Source organism: Anomaloglossus baeobatrachus, chromosome 9 (assembly GCF_048569485.1).
Source record: "Anomaloglossus baeobatrachus isolate aAnoBae1 chromosome 9, aAnoBae1.hap1, whole genome shotgun sequence".
Classification (NCBI taxonomy): domain Eukaryota; kingdom Metazoa; phylum Chordata; class Amphibia; order Anura; family Aromobatidae; genus Anomaloglossus; species Anomaloglossus baeobatrachus.
In genome coordinates, this window is record NC_134361.1 from 30,107,357 (window position 1) to 30,131,760 (window position 24,404).

General features: G+C 43.6%; 2 protein-coding genes across 2 annotated transcripts; both read left to right on the plus strand.

Annotated features, from left to right (window-relative positions):
• Positions 1-7,460: 7,460 nt before the first annotated feature.
• Positions 7,461-8,420, plus strand: LOC142251781 (olfactory receptor 5AR1-like). Its single transcript, XM_075324832.1, has one exon. The coding sequence runs from the start codon at positions 7,461-7,463 to the stop codon at positions 8,418-8,420; it is 960 nt and encodes a 319-aa protein (XP_075180947.1).
• Positions 8,421-14,391: 5,971 nt separating this feature from the next.
• LOC142251782 (olfactory receptor 8D1-like) lies at positions 14,392-15,351 on the plus strand. Its single transcript, XM_075324833.1, has one exon. It carries the CDS (start codon positions 14,392-14,394, stop codon positions 15,349-15,351), a length of 960 nt encoding a protein of 319 aa, XP_075180948.1.
• The last annotated feature ends 9,053 nt before the right edge of the window (positions 15,352-24,404 follow it).

Below are 24,404 nucleotides of genomic sequence, written 5' to 3' on the forward strand. Positions count from 1 at the left end.
TTTGCAACCAAAGTTTCTTTTATCTGTCACATTGATTTGCTCATTGTCTTCTTTTTCTGCATTGGCCTTTGTGGACTCAGGGGAAGCGCTCAATTTGATGAATTTTGGGTTTGCTAGGGATTGTGGTTTTCCCATGGTTTCTTTGCAAACTCCTATTCCTTTAAGGGGCATTGATGCTACCCCTTTGGCAGAAAATAAACCCCAATTTTGGACCCAGGTGCCTATGAGAGTTGCACCAGCGCATCAGGAAACTTGTACATTTTTAGGATTGCATAATCTACAGGATACCTTGATACTGGGATTTCCGTGGTTGCAGACCCATAATCCAGTTTTTGACTGGAGATCCTTGTCGGTAGCTAGTTGGGGTTGTCAAGGTGTGCATCAGGACTTTTCCGTGTCGTCCACGTTTGCTCAGGCAGTTGATGTTCCCGCCTTCTTGTCTGATTTCCGTGATGTATTTAATGACCAGGAATCTGATTCTCTGCCCCCACACCGGGACTGTGACTGTGCCATTGAGCTGGTGCCGGGTTGTAAAATTCCCAAGGGGCGGATTTTCAACTTGTCTGTGCCCGAACATGATGCCATGCGGTCATACATCAGGGAATCATTGGAGAAGGGGCACATTTGGCCCTCTTCTTCTCCTTTGGGTGCTGGCTTTTTCTTTGTTGCTAAGAACGATGGGTCGTTGAGACCTTGTATTGATTACCGTCTTCTTAATAAAATTACGATCAAATATCAGTACCCTTTGCCTCTGATGTCTGATCTTTTCTCTAGAGTGAAGAGTGCCAAATGGTTTACGAAACCGGATCTTAAGGGTGCGTATAATCTCCGTATTAAGGAGGGTGATGAATCGAAGACGGCTTTTAATACTCCTGAGGGGCATTTTGAGTACCTAGTGATGCCTTTTGGACTCACTAATGCCCCCTCCATCTTCCAGGCCTTCATGAATGAGATTTTTCGGGACCTTATTGGTAAATTTTTGATTGTCTATTTGGATGACATCTTGATTTTTTCTCATGATTGGGACTTTCATGTTGGGCAAGTACGGGCTGTTTTTCAGATACTTAAGGATAATGCACTGTACGTTAAGGGGTCAAAGTGCCTCCTTGGGGTGCAAAGGATTTCCTTTTTGGGCTTCATCTTGTCTCCCTCCGCTATCGAAATGGACCCGGTTAAGGTTCAGGCTATTTATGACTGGGTGCAACCGACTTCTCTAAAATCCCTGCAGCAGTTTTTGGGGTTTGCTAATTTTTACCGTACATTTATAGCCAATTTTTCTGCCATTGTCAAACCTCTGACAGATTTGACCAAGAAGGGAGCTGATGCAGAGCATTGGACCCCAGAGGCGATTGTGGCCTTCCAGGAGCTTAAAAGGCGATTCACTTCTGCCCCTGTCCTGCAGCAACCTGATGTGTCTCGCCCATTTTAGGTTGAGATTGATGCCTCAGAAATCGAAGCAGGAGCTGTTCTGTCTCAACGAGACTCTACTTCGGGTAAACTTAAGCCCTGTGCCTTTTTCTCTCGGAAGTTTGCTCCTTCTGAACGGAATTATGATGTGGGGAACCGGGAATTATTGGCTATGAAGTGGGCATTTGAAGAGTGGAGACATTGGTTGGAGGGGGCTAGACATCAAGTTGTGGTGCTTACGGACCACAAGAATCTTACCTATCTGGAATCTGCCAAGAGGTTGAATCCTCGGCATGCCAGGTGAGCTTTGTTTTTTACCCGGTTTAATTTTGTGGTCTCTTTTTTGCCAGGCACCAAGAATGTTAAGACCGATGCCCTTTCCAGGAGTTTCTGTGCTGACTCTTTGGAGGTTGTCGACCCATCTACTATCCTGAATGATGGTGTAGTTCTCTCGGCCATTTCGCATGATCTGCGGTTGGCACTGGCGGAATTTCAGGGGGATAAACCTGAGAGATGTCCTACGGGGAAACTGTTTGTCCCGGACCAATGGAGAGACCGATTTGTCTCTGAGGTTCATTGCTCTGATTTGGCAGGTCATCCTGGCATTTTTGGTACTCGGGATCTTGTGAGCCGCTCTTTTTGGTGGCCTTCCCTGTCCCGGGATGTCCGTAGTTTTGTACAGTCGTGTGGAGTTTGTTCTAGGTGCAAGCCCTGTTGTTCACGTTCTAGTGGGCTATTATTGCCTTTGCCGGTACCTAAGAGACCTTGGATGCACATCTCTATGGATTTTATTTCAGAGCTTCCCGTCTCTCAGAAAATGACTGTAATTTGGGTGATCTGTGATAAATTCACCAAGATGGTCCACTTGGTTCCCCTATCTAAGTTGCCGTCTTCATCAGAGTTGGTGGCTTTGTTTTTCCAGCATGTTGTTCATTTGCATGGTATTCCCGAAAACATTGTTTCTGACAGAGGGGTGCAGTTTGTATCCAGATTTTGGAGGATTTTTTGTTCCAAATTGGGTGTTCAGCCGTCTTTCTCCTCGGCATTTCAACCTCAGACCAACGGTCAGACTGAAAGGGCTAACCAGACCCTGGAGACCTATTTACGGTGTTTTGTTTCTGCGGATCAGGATGACTGGGTTAAGTTTTTGCATTTGGCTGAGTTTGCCCTTAACAATAGAGCTAGCTCTACCACATTGTTGTCCCCATTTTTTTGCAATTTTGGGTATCACCCTAGGTTCATCTCGGGGCAGCTTGAGGCATCTGACTGTCCAGGGGTGGATTCGGTGGTAAACAGAATGCAGCAGATTTGGGGGTAGGTAGTGGATAAATTGTTTCAATCCCAAGAATCTGCCCAGAAATTTGCCAACCGGCGTCGGACTGTTGGTCCCCGGTTTAAAGTGGGGGACATGGTGTGGTTGTCCTCTAAAAATATTCCTATGAGAGTTCCATCTCCTAAATTTAAGCCCAGATTTATTGGACCTTATAAGATTTCGGAGATTATCAACCCTGTATCTTTTCGTTTGACTCTGCCTGTGTCATTTAAGATTCACAATGTCTTCCATAAGTCGTTGTTGAAGAGACATGTGGAGCCAACAGTCCCTGCAGCAGCGCCTCCTGACCCTGTTTTGGTACAAGGGGATCTGGAGTATGAGGTTGAAAAAATTCTGGATTCCCATTGCAGTAGGCGACAGCTTCAGTACCTTGTGAAATGGAAGGGTTATGGGCAGGAGGATAACTCTTGGGTTGTGGCTTCTGACATTCATGCGGACAGGTTGGTTCGTGCCTTCCATCATGCTCATCCTGAGCGACCCCGTGGTGTTGGGGAAAGTTCGGTGACCCCTCCTCAAGGGGGGATACTGTTGTGAATGTCAGTTATGCTTTTGCTGCTGTGAAGCTCCCTCTTGTGGCCAGGAATGGTTTGGACAGAAACCAGGTGTGTTGAGCAATGGGCGTTTCCATTGCTAACTCTCTGCTTACTTAAACCCTGGTCTGCTAGCAGGCTTTGCCGGAGGTCAGTTGTTCTTTGTTCACCAGCCTGCTTCATCCTGCTCCAGACCACATCTACCCCAGATAAGTGCTTTGCTCTTTATTTGTTGTTTGGTTCTTTTTTGCTCTTATCTGAGTTTGTCAGTTTATTTGCATGCAGGGATCTTCTCTCTCAGTTGCTTAGCTGGGAAGCTCCCTGCAGCTATGTTTGGAGTATTGCTCCTATTAGTCCATGTGTTTTTTGCTTCTTGAATTTGTAATGGTTCCTGCATACTGTTCATTGGTTTGACAAGAGCGCCTGGTATAGGACGGAGTTCATATCTAGTGATCTGAGGGCCTTTTTGTACTATCAGGTTTTTAGATTTTTGCAGGGTTTTTCTCTGGCCACCATAAGTCCCTTTCCTATCCTGTCCTATTTAGTCAGTAGGGCCTCACCTTTTGCTAATCCTATCATCTATCTGTGTATTGTGTTTTCCTATATCACCGCAGTCTTTGAATGTGGGGGGCTTGCTATTCTTTATCTATTTTCTGAGGCAGAGAGTTATTCATCTTTCCTTCCTTTAGGATAGCTAGTTCTCCGGCTGGGTTCGTGGTGCACAGGATGTTAGTTCACCCCTCGGCTACTTCTAGTGTTGATGGTTAGTAAGGGGATGGCGGCCAGTTTAGTTGCCAATGCTCTTGTCACCTTATACCTATGATTTATGGTGGTCTTCCATGGACCGGATCATAACACTTTACCTTTTGTTGTCGTTTATTAACTGATTTATGCCCTGTAACAAAGGCAGAATGGTTGTGGGGTGTATTGTATCTAGAGTAGAGAATTAAAACAGATTTACCAAAAATAGAGAGACTTATTATATTGAAGAGGACAAAAAATGGGACCACAAAATGTGGGTAGATTCACTTCCTACAAGCAAGCATGTACAACTGACCGCTGTATTCATGTCTTGTGTGTCTGTGTAGTGTGGCACGGGCCAGGAGTTGTGGGTGAGTTGCTGTTTTCTCGCGCCCCAGCATGCCACAGGAAAGATGGGATGGACCTGGCTGGGTGTGTGGACTTGTGTTGTGAAGGGGATTTACCAGTGCAGGCAGACCAGATGTTAACGTAAGCATAGAAGGAAATTGCTAGTTCTTAACACACAGTTTTGTACTTAAATATTACTTGTCAAACACAGTACACAAGGAATAGCGGGTACACATCTTGTTGGACATTTCTTGCTCAATAAGAAGTAATACCATCAATAGTCCCTCCATCTTTCCTGTCCTCATTAGTCCCTGTTATTTGGGTCTTGGATCCGAGGCCTTTCAAGGACTTCAAAACTGTCCAGCTGGTGCAACTAACATGAAAAAGACCTCCAGACTTCCAACTCCTTTTGCTCATAGTTCTCTTTTGACCACCATCAAGTCATCTGGTTGCACTTCACCATCAGGCCAGAGGCTTTGGGCCTTTCCAGCCTCATTGAAAACAATCTGTATTCCTCCAGCTCTAGCTTGAGTCATACAATGTTGAGGATGTCTTAAAAGAATAATTGTCTTTATTGGGGGAAAAACATAATTAAAATAAGCATAGGCCTACGCATTTCGAGCGTAAAAAAAAATGCTTTTTCCAGTCTCATGACAATCTTGGACATGGGTTGATACTGTCGTACATGGTACCTTCCTCAGGACTATCAGCACACTACCCACTTGGCATGATAAAACTCACACTCCACCAACTGACGCAAGCAACTGCGTCCTTCTCCAACACCAGACTGCGCACTGTGTGTGAAGCCTACCTCCATCTCTTCTCCAGAATCGCTGTAATATCCAGTTTTTTTACATATCAATGCTATGCCTTACATTATACAGGAACAATTCACATTACATTATCAACACCGCTAGATCGTACACATTATTCATTGCTATTTTATATTATTAACATTTATTACTATCATGCATTACATTACACAGCACTGACACAGTAGTGGTCTTCAGGGGGAAAAGACGACCAAAGATCTACCTCCTAATGATAGACTATTAAAGCAATAAAAGCTCAAAAAAAAAGAAAAAAAAAAGCTCACACATTAGTAGCTAAATACTTGTATTTAATTTAAGGATTATGTAGTTTGTTTTCTTTAAAAAAGTTAAAAAATGATATATTAGACTATTAAAACAATGACAAAACAATATTGTAAACAACACACACTGGTACGTAAACACTGTGTTTAAAGGTACCGTCACACTAAACAACTTACCAGCGATCCCAACAACGATACAACCTGATAGGGATCGCTGGTAAGTTGCTAGGAGGTTGCTGGTGAGAGGTCACACAGTCAGACGCTCCAGCGATCCCACCAGCAACCTGACCTGGCAGGGATCGCTGGAGCATCGCTACACGGGTTGCTGGTGAGCTCACCAGCAACCAGTGACCAGCCCCCAGCGACGCACTGAAGCGATGCTGCGCTTGGTAACCAAGGTAAATATCGGGTAACCAACCCGATATTTACCTTGGTTACCAGCGCACGCAGCTACACGTGCAGGGAGCAGCGCACACCACTTAGCGCTGGCTCCCTGCTCTCCTAGTTACAGCACACATCGGGTTAATTACCCGATGTGTGCTGCAGCTACATGTGCACAGAGCAGGGAGCAGCGCACACCGCTTAGCGCTGGCTCCTTGCTCTCCTAGTTACAGCACACATCGGGTTAATTACCCGATGTGTGCTGCAGCTACATGTGCACAGAGTAAGAGCCGGCACTGACAGAGCGGCGGAGGCTGGTAACGAAGGTAAATATTGGGTAACCAAGGACAGGGCTTCTTGGTTACCCGCTGTTTACCGTGGTTACCAGCCTCCGCAGAAGCCGGCTCCTGCTGCCTGCACATTCAGTTGTTGCTGTCTCACTGTCACACACAGCGATCTGTGCTTCACAGCGGGACAGCAACAACTAAAAAATGGCCCAGGACATTCAGCAACAACCAACGACCTCACAGCAGGGGCCAGGTTGTTGCTGGATGTCACACACAGCAACATCACTAGCAACATTGCTGCTACGTCACAAAAGTTGTTCGTTAGCAGCGATGTTGCTAGCGATGTTGCTTAGTGTGACGGGGCCTTAAGTTTCAGGATTAGGGAGGTTTCTCTTTTTATGGCACATTCCCAAACACCGTGAGCGAATATTCATTAACAAATAGAAACAAGCCTTGATTTCATAAATTGGATTTAATTGCAAAATCTACAGTGAGTGATGTAATACTACCCTTTCTTGAGTTCGCGTGGGACCACAAATTTCAAGAAATTTCACTCGAATTTGAATCTCCGCAGATTGATCTGCTGATCTCTAGTGTTTTTGTAACATACTCAACATCATCAAGACTTTGTAGGATGTCTGAAAGACACAATGATGGATTTGTCCAAGCCCCATACACAGACGAAGATCTGTGGTCAGTTCCAGAAGATGTTTGGAACAACTTCTATGCAGATTTCTTTCAGAAACTGGTGGCAAATGTACCAAAAAATAGAAAGATGCAAAGGACAGACACATCTAACATTGGTTTGATTTTATTTCTCTTTTGTTCATTCTCTTTGTATTTTGAGAATTGGTATAAATAAACTCTTAGCACTTCAATTTATTTTTTAAAGTATTTTTACTTTGCATTATTTTTTTAAGTACATGTGATTGAGGCGAAAACTCATTTTGGCAGTTGAAATTCAACTTGGAATTCACAATTGCATTTGCACGTCCCAAAGAATGAAAATTTATTTCCTTTGTTTAAGTTTTATCTAAAATATCTGGTAATTAATGGTTTTTGAAACAAAATTATTTTATGCCTCGTCGTGATTAAATTGGTATTCACTTGAGTATTTCTCAGCCAAGAGAAACTCTCTCGGGATTGCCCGCTTGTATTTAACATTTCATTTCAGTAGAGACTTTAGATGACTAAAAAAATGTGTCAGAGGAATTATCAGGATCATTGGTTTTCTTTCAGATTTCCTTTTATCTACTTCAATTTCCTTTGGAAAATATTTTAGATTTTTTTATAGTTTAATTTAAAATCTTACATTTCCATTAATACTTCATTGTAGAATAATGGATCACACAAATATAAGTGCAGTAACATACTTTATCATCTCTGGGATTTCTAATGACCCTATGATACGAGTCCTCATTTTCCTTCTGGTTTTTATTATTTATCTTCTCACTCTTGGTGGCAACTTGACAATTCTTCTCCTTGTCAGTCTAGACCTTCAGCTTCATACCCCAATGTATTTCTTCCTATGTAACCTATCCATTCTAGACATCATTTGCTCAACGAACAACCTGAATAACGTTCTTATATCTTTCTTATCGGGAGATAACACTGTCTCGGTTCTTGGGTGTATAGTGCAGATCTTTATATTTTTGTCTATGACGTGTGGTGAACTTTTAATCCTGGCTGCAATGGGTTATGACCGATGTGTGGCTATATGTAACCCTTTGCGATATCACATGATAATGAATGGTAGAACATGTGCACTACTGGCCATCGCATGCTGGCTATTGGGTACCGTTGAAAGCATCCCGATATTTTTAGAGTTACTGAAGTTCTCTTGCTACAAGTCAAACATGGTCAACCACTTCTTCTGTGATATAATGCCCGTGCTGACGTTGTCTTGTAGTGACACACATTTCCTAGACCTTTACATACTCACTATAGGAGTTGGCATTTCAGCTTTTTCTCCATGTGCTATAACGTTTATTTCCTATGTCTTCATTATTGGAACAATATTGAAGATCCGCTCCACCACCGGCAGACGTAAAGCCTTCTACACATGTTCCTCACATCTCACAGTTGTCATTCTACTTTACACCACTCTTGCCATTCAGTACATGAGGCCACATTCGATGGTCAATTTAGACTCAAACAAACTTATGTCTCTGTTTAACACAGCAGCTGTGCCCATATTGAATCCATTGATCTATAGTTTAAAAAATAAAGATGTCAAAGCCGCTTTACTAAGAAGAATGAGATTTTCTATACTAAAGATTCACAAAGAATCCAAAATTTGACTCTTGAGACTAGAGCTTAGTTTGAAGCACTTGAGGACTCTTGAGATGATATTTTACACCACACCATGCATATGCAATATATCAATTAATTATGAGGAATTTATTACAATTGATTTCAAAAGTTATTTTTACTATACATCGTAAATTATTTACCAAAATTTTCAAATGTTTACAATAAACCAAACAAGAACAATTTGAATTGCCCAACAAAATTCATATAAGTGATTTCTCCAAATTCAGCACAAAACACCACTTTTCATGGCTACTTGATGCTCAGAATTATTGTATTGACCCTTTCATGACAAGCTTCTTTAGAACTTGGTAGTGCCACTCTAACGGTTCTAACCTGCTTCAAATGTGACACATAGCCAGACTGGCTTCTGTCAGCATTGCTAAGAAATCTGAGCCCATTCCTCATGGGCAATGGTCTCCAGTTTACTGACATTCTTGGGTTTGTGTCCTGCAACCACCTTCTTCAAATCCCACCAAAGATTTCTATTGATTAAGTACAAGTCAAGTGACAGTGACAGCTCCTCCAGACTCTTCAAGATTTTTTCAAAACTTGGTGGAGTGTGAGGTATGTTTTGGATCATTATCCTGTTGGAAGGTTCAATGTTGCCCAAACTTCAGCTTACTCATAGTGGATATGATGTTTCCTCCTAGGATTTCTTGATACATGATTTAATCCATCTTGCGTTTTAAATGCTAAAGGTTTACAGCACCAGATCAATCAAAACAGTGCAAGTACATAAGTGAGCCATCACCATGCTTTACTATAGGCATCACTGAGTCACCAGCATGCTTCACTGTAGGCATGAAATTCTTAGCAACACATACTTAATTTTTTCACCTCCAGGCATAACGCTGATCCATAGAACAAAAAGTTTACATTTTGTTTAATTCTTTGATAAAACAGAACTCCAACTGTTTTGAATACATTTTCCAGTTTGGGGCTCCCTCTTGTGGTCAGTTCTGGTGATGCAGTTGATGTGTGGAGCGAAAGCTACACACCTGTGGAGGACTGGCAATCAGGGTCAGATTGGGCTATTTAATTGAGTAGTTTTCTCTGGTCACTTGCCGGTGGTCAATTGTAACCAGCTCTGCTCACTTCCAGAACTACTCTCCGATAAGTGGTATTTGTACCTCTGCCGTTTGTTTTCCACTTTCTTATTGCTTTCTCTGCTTTGATACTAATGCATGATTCCTATTTTGTCTGTGTGGAGTTCGTGGTAGAATGGGATCATTCCCTGCTGGGAGTGTCTGTATAGTTAGCTCCATGATTCTGCAAGGTTTGTGTTTGTCATGCTTGGTATTAATTCAGTCCCTCATCTGTATTAGTGTTTTTGGGTCCCAGTAACATCTGAGTGCTGGTACAGTGGGGGACAGGTCGTGTGACCTCAGGATTTTTCCATATCAGAAGTGCTGGTATATATTACGGTTTTTACGGCTGCAGACAGTTGCTCTTTCCTATCCTTTCATATAAAGATTGTTTGGGCCCCACCTTTGCTGAATCTGTCTTTTCTGGCTTTGTATTGTATTTTTCTATATCACCGTAGCCTTTACATGTGGGGGAGCTATCTATCTATCTATGGGGATGGCTCCGAGGCAGATTAGCTTTCTTATATTTCTATCTGAGAGATTATTTAGTTCTCCGGCTTTGTTGAGGCGTCCAGGTCATCGTAGGCCCGTCCCACCGCTGCTGTTAGTTGTGTGTCAGGATTAGGTCTGCAGTCCATTAAGTTTCTAGCCTCACTGTTACCTTTTGAGATTTTTTTATCCTCCTCGGTCCCTGAATCATAACACTCAACACTTTTGTGATTTTATATATATATATATATATATATATATATATATATATATATGGATTTGAGCATAGTAGACTTTTTTGTGCTTTTGGCTCAGTAGAGGTGACATTTTGGAGTCAGGACATGGTGACCTTCATGGTTTAGTATGTGCTTTATTTTGTAAATAGGGAGGGACTACTGCCACCAAATCTTGCACTACAGCCTTTTGTAGTCACTGAATTTCTTTTCAGGAATCTGTTGGCAGCTGGTGACCACTTTCTCTTTTTGCCTTGTCAAAGTAGTGCAGCCGGTGTTCTTGTAACTTTGAATTTGCGAATTTAGCTTCCAGGTGAATCGTTTGGAATATTGCATGCCTTTGCTTTATTTTTGCTTTTTGATTGGGACTATATGCAAAGCACATAACTTAACAATTGCTAGGGTAGTAGACAATGGGTTTTCTAAAGCAAACAGCCCCCTTTACTAGAAGAAGATCATATCACGTCCATACAGTGAATAGCAACTCGTAAAAGTTTGTTCTCAAAAGTTAAGCTGAAAAACTGTAGAGTTGAACAAAGTTAAATTCCCACTACTGATGTATTCCCTGATGTCTAAATAGTTTATTAATATATTTCCTTTGATAGAATGGTAATAAATGTGAGGAGCTCTGTACGGCGTCTTTACTGATTCACTCCTTGCCCAGGAACCGGGTAAGATGATTTTTCTCCTATGATCAGACAAATACCGATATGACACGATGGACTTATTATTTAAAGAGGAACGGAAAATGTCATTAATTATAATTCATGCTCTAAAGTCTTTGATGTATTAATATACTTTTGGAAATGCTTTTTTTTGCATATAAAAAATTCTGAATTTATCACTGAACACTTTTTTAGATAAAATCATTATTTTTTTGAGCTTGGCGTCTTATGGGCTCTGTTATGTTTTTACTTACATTTTGTAATTTGTAGAAATGGATAATTTATTTATTTCAAAATGTATTTGTCTATACTTTATTTTTTATTTTTTATAAAGGGTTTCCAGTGTGATTCGACTCGCGGAATTAGCAACACCTGAAAATGTCTCTATATGAAGAATTCGGATTATCACAAGAGACTTATCCTTATAGGACGCACACTAGTCATAGTCATTTTAAGACAACTCAGTGTTGACATCAACTTGTAGAACTTAAAATGTAGTGGTCAAGTTATCTTAACGTTTTGGGGTTTTTTTAATCGTAGAGATGATTGGGTGATGTAAAATTATTTTGATTGAATGTACAAATTTTAAAGGGTCAACGGAATCGGGGATTCCCAGCCAATCTTCCATGCAGGTACTTGCGTCAAACTGACGAGGGCAGGCCCATTCAATTTACGGTGGTTGTTGACGAATGGGACCAAAGTCTGTAGACTCCTCTGGCTCCTCTCAATTCAACAGAAGTCAAAAACACCTACTAGGCATAGAGTAACTAACTACAGACTTTTGTCCCCGAACCATAAAAATCCTTTAAAAGTTAACTCACCAGTATTGATGAACGAATAGTAATTACTCGTAACGATCCCAAAGTTCTATTCCGGTATTCGTCATGAATTGCGAACCTACTGCAAGTCAATGCGGAACCCAAGTATTTTTTGTTGTGACGAATACTGTAATAGTACTCATATAAAGAAAATTCCAGCATCCAGTCCAGAAATAAAATTTCTTCTTTTTTTATTTAATGTAGCATAAAAAAGCCATCAAAGTGGCGTGGCGCCAACCATACATTTGATGTGATCAAGGACGCTGCAACGTCAAAAACGCGTTTTCTCTGTATGGTTGGCACCACGCCACTTTAATGGCTTTTTTATACTACATTAGATAAAGAAAGAAGACATTTTATTTCTGGACTGGATGCTGGAATTTTCTTTATACGTGGATTCAGGAGTGGCCTCCCTTCCGTGCTCCGTCTGGAATTGTCTCCATCGGGTGAGCTGGTTTTCCCTGTGTTCATGTAATAGTACTCGGTATTCGGTAAGCATTATCCAAACATGAATAGTTACTATTAGCCCAACACTACTCACCAGTCAAGCAGTGCCATATGGAAAATTGAAAAAAATACTGTAAATAGAAGGACAATACTTCAGACCTACAGATGTGTCCACTCTCACCTCTGCTCGAATTTGCTTTAGAACTTAGTGCATTGTTAGAAAACCCATGACAGACCGCAATATACATCACAAACACAGGATGGCCTCACATGGAAACAAATAGAATAAGCAACTATTAATAAAGCATCTGGAAATCGCACTTTTCTTTTTTTCAAAACTAGTCATCTTGCTCCACAAATCTCAGGATATGTCAACCCAAGAAGAAAGGTAAGGAAGGATATGTCTGTACACTGCACCAGTGGTCTCTGACTTGTAGCTGTTTTGCAACGGTTTGAAGCATCCAAGTTGGAGACCACTGTCCAATGGGTAAATTCATGGGATCCTTGTGGCTCTGACCTTAGTGGAGAGAAGAACTCATTGGAGTCTGGGGCGTACATAAAAGTCATGGGTACCCATAGCAGAAGTTCTAATTGCCCCCCTCCCCCGCCCTCCAAAAAAGTCAAATGAATTAAATATTCTGTTTAGTCACATAAGAACATATCATACAACTTTACAGCCATTACTAAGTAAGTATCCTCCTAATAAAGCCTCTAGAAGTCCCTTTCATTAAACCCATAAAGTTTGATGCCAACAAAGGTGCCCATAAGTAATAATAATAATAATCTTTCTTTCTATAGCGCCAACATATTCCGCAGTGCTTTACAATTCAAGGTTTCATATACAAAGATTCATAAGTAATAGTTAAAGAAAATACATCATACCCAATACATACACAGTATGATGACCCTCCTGTACCCCCCTCAAATACCTTGTAAACTAAACCAACGCAGTAGGCTCCACCAACTGTGACACCCACACAGTCCTCCATGCTGTATAATGGGCTTACATACAGTATAATGGTCCCCACACCTATTTATGCTATATAATGCCCCCCACTAGCCTTCTAAACAGTTTAATGGCCTAAACACAGCCCTTTCCGCAATCTAATGGACCCGACACAAATCTTTACACTGTATAATTGCTTGCATGTAATATAATGGCCTTCAAATAGACCTTTATAAAGTATAGAGACTTCCTCCTAGCCCCCACAAATATGATAATGGCCCTCACATATCCTTCCATATAGTATAACTGGCCCAATATGGTCCTCCATATAGTGTTATGCACCCCCTTAGCCCTCCATATAGTACAATGCACCCTATAGTCTTCCAATTAGTATAGTGTTTCCCATAATCCCCCATATATAATAATGAAACCCCTACAGTCTTCCATATGTTATAATGCACCCTCATAGTCCTTCATATACAGTAGTATAATGCACCCCCATAGTTCTCCATACACAATAGTATAATGCTTCCCCATAGTTCTCCATATACAGTAGTATAAAACACCCCCATAACCCTCCCTATAGTATAATGCACACTCCATAGTTCATCATATAGTATAATGCACCCCTATAGTCCTCTATATAGTTTATTGCACTCCATAGTCTGCCATATATTATAAAACACCCCTCATAGTCCTCCATATTTTATAAAGCACCTCCTTAGTCCTCCATATATTATAAAGCACCTCCATAGTCCTCTATATAGTATAATGCACACCCATAGTCCTCCATATATTATAATGCACCCCCATAGTCCTCCATATATTATAAAGCACCTCCATATAGTATAATGCACCTCCATAGTCCTCCATATAGTATAATGCACCCCCATAGTCCTCCATATATTATAATGCACTCCCATAGTCCTCCATATATTATAAAGCACCTCCATAGTCCTCCATATATTATAATGCACTCCCATAGTCCTCCATATATTATAATGCACTCCCATAGTCCTCCATATATTATAAAGCACCTCCATAGTCCTCCATATATTATTAGTTCTTTGATAATCATAATGAGCCAAATACATTTCAGTGGATGTTAAGGTGCCTGAATTACTTAGGAGCATAAAATATTTCCAATTTTAATGTAGCATTTAGGATATGTAATGAAAATTACCCAAAAAAATTAATACAATATACTATATATGCACAAATAAATCACTGGAACCAAATTTATTTTTTATCTTATTTGTAGCAAAGTCTAATATTATGTTGTTGACCAACAACATCACAGAAACATATTTTATTATTAAAGGTATATCAGAAATCCAGGAATTACAACTTCCAATCTTCCTCCTGGTCTTATTCATTTATCTGACCACTCTTGGAGGTAATGTCTCCATTGTTCTGCTGGTCAGTCTGGATCGACACCTCCATACTCCCATGTACTTCTTCTTGGTGAACTTGTCAATGATGGACATGTCATGTTCAACTATCACTCTCCATAAAGCTCTCATTACATTCCTATCAGGAGACAGAACCGTCTCGTTTCATGGTTGTCTCGCCCAAGTTTATTCTTTTTCAGCCTTCACGTGTGATGAGCTGTTGATTCTGACCGCTATGAGTTACGATCGCTACGTGGCTATCTGCAACCCTTTACGATACAATGAGGTTATGAATAGCAGGGCCTGTTTTCTTCTGGCCGGTGCCTCCTGGGTAATGGGTTTTATAAACATCTTACCATGCCTCTTGGAAATATCCTCATTCACATGTTACACGTCATTGGAAGTCAACCATTTCTTCTGTGACATTATTGCCGTCATAAAACTTACTTGTAGCGACACCAGCATTTTGGAACTCTACATATTCATAGTAGGAGCATTATTTGCCACTTTTACCCCTTTCATTCTCACCTTTATATCTTATGCTTTTATCATTAGTACCATCCTTAGGATACGGTCCAGTATCGGCAGACGTAAAGCCTTCTACACGTGCTCCTCCCACCTGACCGTTGTCACCCTCCTCTATGGCACTCTGTCTTACCAATATTTTAGGCCCATTTCGTCAGTCAGTTTGGAGTCCAATAAACTCTACTCATTGTTTAATACGGCTGCAGTACCCATATTAAACCCCTTGATCTACAGCTTGAAAAACAAGGAGGTGATAGTGGCGATGAGGAGATGTTGCTTTGTGACAAAGAAGAAGGAGACAGTAAAAAGGAGAAACTGAACATTACTAAATCTATCAGTATTGCTCTTGACTACATGGGAAGAACAGGTCCTGCAACAATTTCTAAATGGCAGCAACATCAATGAAGACATGATTTGATTCCACTTGACATATTTTATTAAAAATAGGGCAATTTTAGTTTTCACACCCTTTTGTCCTGTTGTTATATATTATGGTACTCGCACTTCTAAAAATTGCAATATACAGAGATTGTCATCACTCACATCAACCACTACCAAAATTGAGGTTCACAATTGAAATTCCAAATTTACCTATCAATATGTTTTTGGAATTTGAGTAGATATGAGTGGATCCGTGGAAATTCGGTTCTTTGGGTGCAGCCGGACTTTAGATAAGGTTCGGTTTGGGATCCGGACTTGACCTTGAACCCCAATGATAGTCACTAATTTGGCAGTTCAGGTCTCGGCCCACATGCAGCCATAGGTCACTTCCAAGGGCGGGAGGTCGGGGTTTTTCCATTTTTTTTTTGTTTGGTGCACACTACATCCGATCAGGCTGTTCTTACCCCCAATATGAGCTGATCAAACACTAAGGCGGGCTTTGCACACTGCGACATCGCAAGCCGATGCTGCGATGTCGAGTGCGATAGTCCCCGCCCCCGTCGCAGGTACGATATCTTGTGATAGCTGGCGTAGCGAACATTATCGCTATGCCAGCTTCACATGCACTCACCTGCCCTGCGACCGTCGCTCTGGCCGGCAACCCGCCTCCTTCCTAAGGGGGCGGGTCGTGCGACGTCATAGCAACGTCACACGGTAGGCAGTTAATAGCGGCAGAGGGGCGGAGATGAGCAGGATGTAAACATCCCGCCTACCTCCTTCCTTCTCATTGCAGCCGGGAGGCAGCTAGGAGATGTTACTCGCTCCTGCGGTTTTACACACAGCGATGTGCACTGCCGCAGGAACGAGGAACAACATCGTACCTGTCTCTGCACCGGCATTATGGAAATGTCGGAGAATACACCGATGATACGATAACGACGCTTTTGCGCTCGTTCATCGTATCAAAAAGGTTTTACATACTACAACATCGCAAGTGACGCCGGATGTGCGTCACTTTCGATTTGACCCCACCGACATCGCACCTGCGATGTCGTAGTGTGCAAAGCCGCCCTAAGACCCTAATAAGAGCCTCACGCTGGGTCGAGCACCGATCGTACCCGAGCACAGTGATGCTCACGCGAGTTGTTTGCAACCGAACTCTGTTTTTTTGTAAAGTCTGTGTTTGGTATGAACATTTCTAAATGTGGGAAGAAAATAAAGTTAATCAAATTAGCGAATAGGTGTAAATAAAGTTCCTCATCTCTAAATTCTGATCCTGTGACTCAGCTACTCCCAGACTCACTCATGCACATTATATTTCAAAAAACAACAACACACCATCATTTACATTTCAAAGCGTTTATATCCAAAAATATAAGTATTTAATAATAATATTTATTCATTCATATAGCGCTGTTAATTCCACAGAATGTTACATACATTGGCAACACTGTCCCCATTGGGGCTCACAATCTAAATTCCCTATCAGTAGGTTTTTGGAGTGTGGGAGGAAACCGGAGTACCCGGAGGAAACCCACGCAAACACATGGGAAACATATAAATGCCTTGCAGATGGTGTCCTTGGTGGGAATTGAACCCAGGACCCCAGCGCTGCAAGGCCGCAGTGCTAACCACTGAGCCACCATATTATTATTATTATTATTATAGCGCCAATTATTCCATGGCGCTTTACAAGTGAAAGAGGGTATACATACAACAATCATTAACAAGTACAAAACAGACTGGTATAGGAGGAGAGAGGACCCTGCCCGCGAGGGCTCACAGTCTACAGGAGGAGAGAGGACCCTGCCTGCGAGGGCTCACAGTCTATAGGGAATGGGTGATGGTATCATATCCACCCATCTTACAGTTTCAACTATCGGACTTTCCCCACTTTTATCACGGTGTAAAAAAAAACAAAAAAAAAACAAAATTGCACTGTATGGAAAAAGGATGAAGACCCCAAAAATGTCACTCAGGTCAGGACAATGACTCTGATATGACATATCTGCCAGAACCAAACTGGAATGAAGTTTCTGCCCCATCAACACCTTCCTACTTGGCGTTTTTCCACCATGGAGAAAGTCCAATTATTGAAATTGTAAGATGGGTGGATACTTATATTTTTTATATAAAGAAGCTTTGAAATGGAAATAATGATGGTTTTCTTAATGCAAGAAAAAGTCAATATTGACTCTTTAACAAGGAATGCCAGGATAAGAAGCCAGACCAGAAGCTCCATTTGTAGACACGTGTTTTAGAGTATGGTTCCTCCTCAGTGCAAAGCAGGAAATCTGATTTGGCTAGGTGAGAGGCCTCTGACTGGAGGTTTAAGATCGCACATTTATCAGTAGTACCATCCTGAGAATTTGGTCCAGTATCGGCAGACGTAAAGCCTTCTACATGTGTTCCTCACACCTGAACCTCCTCTATGGTACTTTGTCTTACCAGTATTTTTGACCCATTTCATTAGACATTTTGGAGTCCAGTAAACTTTACTTGTTTAATCTGGCCTCTGGTCTCCTAGTAAACCCACTCATCTACAGCTTGAAAAACAAGGAGGTGATAGTGGTGATGAGGAGACGGTTAGGCTGTTTTAAGACCAACATAGGAAGGGGAGAAAAAAAAGTAGCTTTCCAAAAGGAGTTGATTTTTATAACATATTTTACTTTTGCTATTGTCTACTGTTATGTGAAGAACATAAAACTAAGATCAAAGGATGTCACTCTACTGAGACAAAGGAAAATACAGTGATTATGTGAGGAATGCTGTGGTACGTGGAGGAGATATTTTGGTTTCAAAGTAGAAAAGTTGCGACAATACTTTGAATTTAACATATTTCTGATGAGAACTAAAAAATGCCCAAGGCTATTCTCTTACCAGAATCTCAAGCTGTGAACTCCTATCACATTTTCACATTCCTAGTATGACTTTACAGCAGCTACCTGGCATTGTTTTGATAACCATTGCACTATAGTATATTAGGAAATAACCATTTTCATGTCACCTGTAGAATTGTTCTTAATGACTGCTGGTGAGGTGGAATGCAGTGGGGGGGACGGAGGGTTAAGACAAATTTGATGAAGTATCTTTACAAAGCCTCCAATGCAGATGAGAGCATAGTAGCACAGAAACAAAAGCCAACTTACAAAAACAGTTAGAAGCGGAATGCGGGTAATTCTTACACAAGTGCAAAAGACTGAACAACAGCCATTCATATACCTGGTATTCGTGAGGGGGTAATCCTTAGCATTTGAGTAGTTGAGCAAAAAGTTACCCTTGTCTGGCATCCACGTCCATAGCATTTGAGCTTCCTTTCTCTCTGACTGAGCTCTGACGTCCAATCTCCTATTCCTATTCTCCACAAACTGGCAGGAGAATCAACTTCTTCAGGTTTTCGAATGGCTATGAGTAGTGATTAGCAAACCCATAGATATTCAGGATCGCCAAACTAGCATGGACTTACAGTAAGCTAAACTTGACCCCGAATTTGACCCTGGACAACGAACCCCATACAAGTCAATTGAGACGAGAAGTTCTGGGCTGTAAATGGCCATATTAAGTGCTAGGGGGCTAAAAATGGAAGTTAAATGGTAGTAAGGACATGATAGTTATACATACTGTGATCGCACTGCAGGGAAACTTTTTTCTGGGTCTGCTAATTAAGGTTCATCAATACTCACTGCTTCCCCCGTCCACTCTCTGTGCCAGCATGCAGAATGCTATACACAAAGACATATTGCATAAAAAAAGGTGCCATCATATATACTCCCCTGTACTCAATGCGCATTTCACCATAGCTTTTTCCATCGCTCCTGGAAGTAGCTAAGGAGAAACATGCATTGGGCACAGAGAGGTATATATGGTGGTATCTTTTTTGATGAAATATGTCTGTTAAATTCACTCATATCTTGTTGCACGCCTTATATTTAAATTGATTTGGTCCAGCATTTCTCCATTTGTTTATGCATAATTTTAGGACATTTATTCAATCATTCATGGGGCATGTGTGGCGCCCCTGAGGCTTCAGTCACCACAGAGTACTGCACCTTCCTTAAGGTGCAGTATTCATCTCGGGTAAGGAGGGGGTTAATCACTGGTTTTTCCACATTTCACTTTACATACAGCTTAGGTACCTTCTCACTGCAGATTGGACTAGGGTAGGCTGGGGGTGGCCATCACAAGGCATGGGACTTTCCCGGTCACTAGGACAACCACATGGGGGGTGGGCACCACTTGGGGTAGAAGTAAGAGCAACCTTGACACAATCTTCAGTCAAGTCGGGACTACAGTTCTGGCAACACGACACCACTTTCTTCCTTCTTTCTTCATAGACCCTGAGGCTCGGAGCTGGAAGCTCAGCCCGGGTTCCTCAATTCTGAAGAGGCATCCCTTGGGAAAGGACACTTTCAAATACCAGTGGCTACCTCTAACTTATCCGGGATCGGCTGGAGCCCATCATGGCGGAGACTGGCACCTCCAGGCAACCCAAGGACAGTAAGTAAAAACCTTGAACCACAACTGCTGCGTAAGCCCATCATTGCTGGTGCTGGCACCCAGCGCTCCGGCGCCAATGGCCATTACCACATCCATCATCCTACTTGGGGCCTAGCTTCACCTGTGGGAATCTTAACTATCCTAGTTGCACACCATCTGCCCCAGAGGACAGCGACTGCAGCAGCGACTAATCCCTGGCCACATACCGCAGGTGGCATCACGAGACAACTACTACTCCCAACATCCTCATCCCATCTCCTTCATCCCCTTTTTGGTGTACACCTCAGGGCCACGAAGCCGGGCAGGGCCACCCGTGACATCCCAGCCCCGACATCACTAATTTAACCCCTGCCCCGTGGGTGCTACACATGTGCAATAGTATATTTGTTTGGTCACAGACACTATGTTCTGGACATTTTGATTTTTATTATTTTGTGCCCATATACACCTCGCTTATTTATTTCCTCCACTACGGACACAGTCATTTTTCCTTTGGGCTACCTTATAGGCACTGTCTATGTCAAAACCATTTGCACACAATTGTTTATCATCATGTTTAGTTGCTTTGTATCATTACATTTGTACTGAGGTATCCCATTATAAGTGATCTATTTTCTCTTTTCTTTGTTGTTGCATTATTGTTTTAGAATATTTAATAAAATATCATATTTTTATATGTGTGGTCATATTTGTTGTAAGGTTTTAAAATTACACCTTATACCAACACACATACATTACACCATCAAAACTGCTACACCTCTACATATAAACATTCTCAACTCTGCTACACCTATGAATTACAATAACTTAAGGGGGTGTTACACGCAGCGATATAGCTATATCGCTGGTGAAAGCAACCTCCCCCGTCGGTTGTGCGTCACGGGCAAATTGCTGCCTGTGGCGCACAATATTATTTGGAGCCGTCACACTTACTTACCTGTGTAGCGACGTCGCTGTGACCGGCGATCCGCCTTCTTTCTAAGGGGGCGGTTTGTGCAGTGTCACAGCGGTGTCATTAAGCGGCCTCCCAATAGAAGCGGAGGGGCGGAGATGAATGGCCGTAACATCCCGCCCATCTTCTTCCTTCCGCATTGCCGGCGGCCGCAGGTAAGCTGTAGTTCGTCGTTCCCAGGGTGTCACACGTAGCGATGTGTGCTGCCTCGGGAACGACGAACAACCTGCGTGCTCAACAATCAACGATTTTTGGAAAAGGAACGACGTGTCAACGATGGATGATAAGGTGAGTATTTTCCTTCATTAACAGTCGTTCCTTGCAGTCACACTCAACGACGTCGCTAACGATCCCGGATGTGCGTCACGGAATCCGTGATCCCGGCGATATATCGTTAGCTACGTCGTTGCGTGTAACAGGGTCTTTACTCTATACATTCCTATATTGCTTACAACATTATACAATACTATATAATAATATATAATTTGTCTCGGTGCAGGCGACTGGGTATTTTCTCATCCAGGAGAATCAGGTGGATAATGCAAATAGCACTGTGATCACACTCTGATCTGAGATTGATCTGAGTGTGATCCAATTCTCCCGGATGAGAAGATGGAAAAAACACTTTCTCCATCTCCTCCATTGCGTCAGTATGTGAAAATCGGACCGATGTTACCCGAGTGCTGTCCGATGTTTTCAATGGATTCATTCACTTTGTGGCGGAGTGTGATCCTGTGATCCGATAATTTGATCCATTTGACTTTTTACTTGGACCAAGTGGGTCCAAGGAAAAAATTGGACATGTGCTTGGCCCCAAAGAATAACACTGGTCCAAGAGGACAATGTTTTATCAGATCACACTCGGACCAAAAATATAGTCACATCTACACAAGCCTCTATGACTGTGACAGAGAAATAACTAAATGGCCTAAAGGCTGTTATTTTCCAGTCGTCATTAGTTGAAACAAGCATTTCGTGTTTTGCTTCTCAGTAGAGTGCATTAAATGAAAGTTGTAAGATGAAACTAGACAATACACAGCAATATGACAGATGAGCATTTTCTGAAGGTCACAAAGTCCCATAAAAGACAAAAATGTTAACAATTAAGGCCAAAACATATGGGTGTGATGTCATGGAGGGGAGCAATCTGAACTTGTTTAAAGTGAATGTATCATCAGAAAAAAAATGACTAATAACATCTCGTATATAGCAGATAACACAGGATCCACCATTCACAATAGGTGATGTCACAGCTCACCTCCTCCTCCTGTACAATGACTGATAACACCTCTATATAGAGTAGATAACACAGTATCCACCATTCACAATAGTTGATGTCACAGCTCACCTCCTCCTGTACAGTGACTGATAACATCTCGTGTTTAGCAGATAACACAGGATCCACCGTTCACAGTAGGTGATATTGTGGCGCCCTGGACAAGCCAGGACGTCACAGGTACTGCAACAACACACCCCACACCCCGGCTAGGCACATCAAGGTCAGACAAAAATCCTTGTTGCCTCCCTCCAGGGGCTGATGTCCACACCAGGGGGTGGAGCCAAGCAGTTGGCCCCACCCACCGAGGAGTACACAGTCCTGGAGGCGGGAAAAGGAAGGCAGTTGAAGTGGAGAGTGCGGTTGAGTTGAGAAGTGAAGTGGTAGTGGAGGAACTGACTGGCCGTGTTCGGGTACGTGGCCCGGGCACTTGACAGCAAGGTTGGCAGACAGTGGTGACCGTCTGCAGGAGGGGCTGATTGACGTGAACCGTAAGGACCGGGGACGGGCAGTGGCCCACCGATACCGGATCGGGGAGCGAAGAGAAGCCAGCACCATTCAGCAGGGCCTACGGACCCCGACCAGGCTAGGAGTCGCCGTAAAACCGGTCAAATCCGTTAGCGAAGGGAACCTCCGGGGTTTCCCAGCAGTCAAGACCCGATTGAAGGCAACAGCTCAAACCGTAAAGGGAAATACAGTCACCGCCAAGGCTACAGTTCCCAGGGCCAGAGCTTGCGGGCAAAAGGGGCTCCCTCAGCCTCCATCCAAGCTGGGGAGCGGGTTACCGGTGGGAAGCCACCAGAACCGAGAACATAACACAGGTGCAGGGAAAGACAGTCACCACCAACCTACCGGGAGAAGAACCACCGCAGCCATCTGTGGGACCCGTCCATCCAGCCGTTTGTTTTACCGGAGACTTTGCATTCGTCATTGGCTGAGTGAGTACCACCGTACCGTGTGGCACCGCGCTGCCCCCGTGACCCTGCACCTCACCAGGCCCTGTAACCCGCCTGCCTTCCCTCTCTCACTGGGCCCCGGGACAACCAATCCCCCTACCCACGGAGGGGAAGAACAACATCCAAGCTGCTCCCTGTCATCGCTCCCGGGATCCCCGTCCAGAGCAGCAGTGGTGTCACAACCTCACCACAACCGTGGGTGGCGTCATGGACAATAAATCCCCAAAACCATTCCCCTTTTCACTCACGGGCGAGGAGCGCCGCTCGAGTCCCCGGATCCAGCCCACTGCTCGAGCCACCGAGCAGCAGCAGCGCCGGACCCGAGCGTGGTGAGCGCAGCGTCCCCTCCCCGCCTGCGACAACTTGGCGTCACGAACAGGATCTTACCGCTCTGCCATCTGGTAGAGGTGCGCCTTGTGACCTATCTATAGGGGCGGGGTTTCGGCTTTCGCGCCTCCACTGCTCGGGAAGATGCTAGAGCGGGGATTTTTCGCGCCCAAAATGGCGGCTTCTCAAAATTTTCGGCCAGACACCTCCGGCCGAAAATTTTGAGAAGCCGCCATTTTGGGCGCGAAAAATCCCCGCTCTAGCATCTTCCCGAGCAGTGGAGGCGCGAAAGCCGAAACCCCGCCCCTATAGAGGAGGAGCCGGAAAAAGACTAAGGGGTACAGATGGCGTCTGGTCGCATGTAGCTCGCGGCTATAAAAGCAGGGACGCCAGGACTCTGCGGCCATACTGGGTTCCTGGAAAGCACCATGGCCGAGATGCACAGTCCAACCAACAACCCCATAGTCCTCGCGCCAGGCACCGCGGCGTGGGTGAAGGACCGGACCGCCCCGCTGAGTAACCGTCTGCAGGCCCGCATGCAGCTCCTCCTGGAGGAGTGGGAGGCCGACATGGCGGACGTGGTGGCTGCTATGCGGAGACGCAAGGTGGAGGAGGATTTGGAGGAGCGGGTAAGGGACCCACGCCCCTGTATTCCCGAGGGATCGGCCACTGCGGCTGGGGGGCCCGGCCTGAACCCGCTCACCCTGCCGCCTCCCCCGCTACCCGTGTTAGCCGCTGCCGCCCCGCCACTAGGCCCGCTACCCGTCCAACCGGTAGCGATACCCTGCCAATCCACCCCGGCGGACCGACCGGCTGCAGATGCTCAGGGTCGCCCTGAACCGCTCCTCTGGGAGCCGCCGAGGCCGCGGCCCCTTAACGAAGATGTATCAGAGGCCCCGGCAAGGATCGCACCAGGTTCCGTGCCCGAGCCCGGGACCGTGGTGTGGATGAAGGCCAGAATAATTGAATTCAACCAACGCCAA

Bases quoted from the DNA above. Each gene is read 5' to 3' on its own strand.
- LOC142251781 (XM_075324832.1), top strand. From the start codon at position 7,461: ATGGATCACACAAATATAAGTGCAGTAACATACTTTATCATCTCTGGG.
- LOC142251782 (XM_075324833.1), top strand. From the start codon at position 14,392: ATGTTGTTGACCAACAACATCACAGAAACATATTTTATTATTAAAGGT.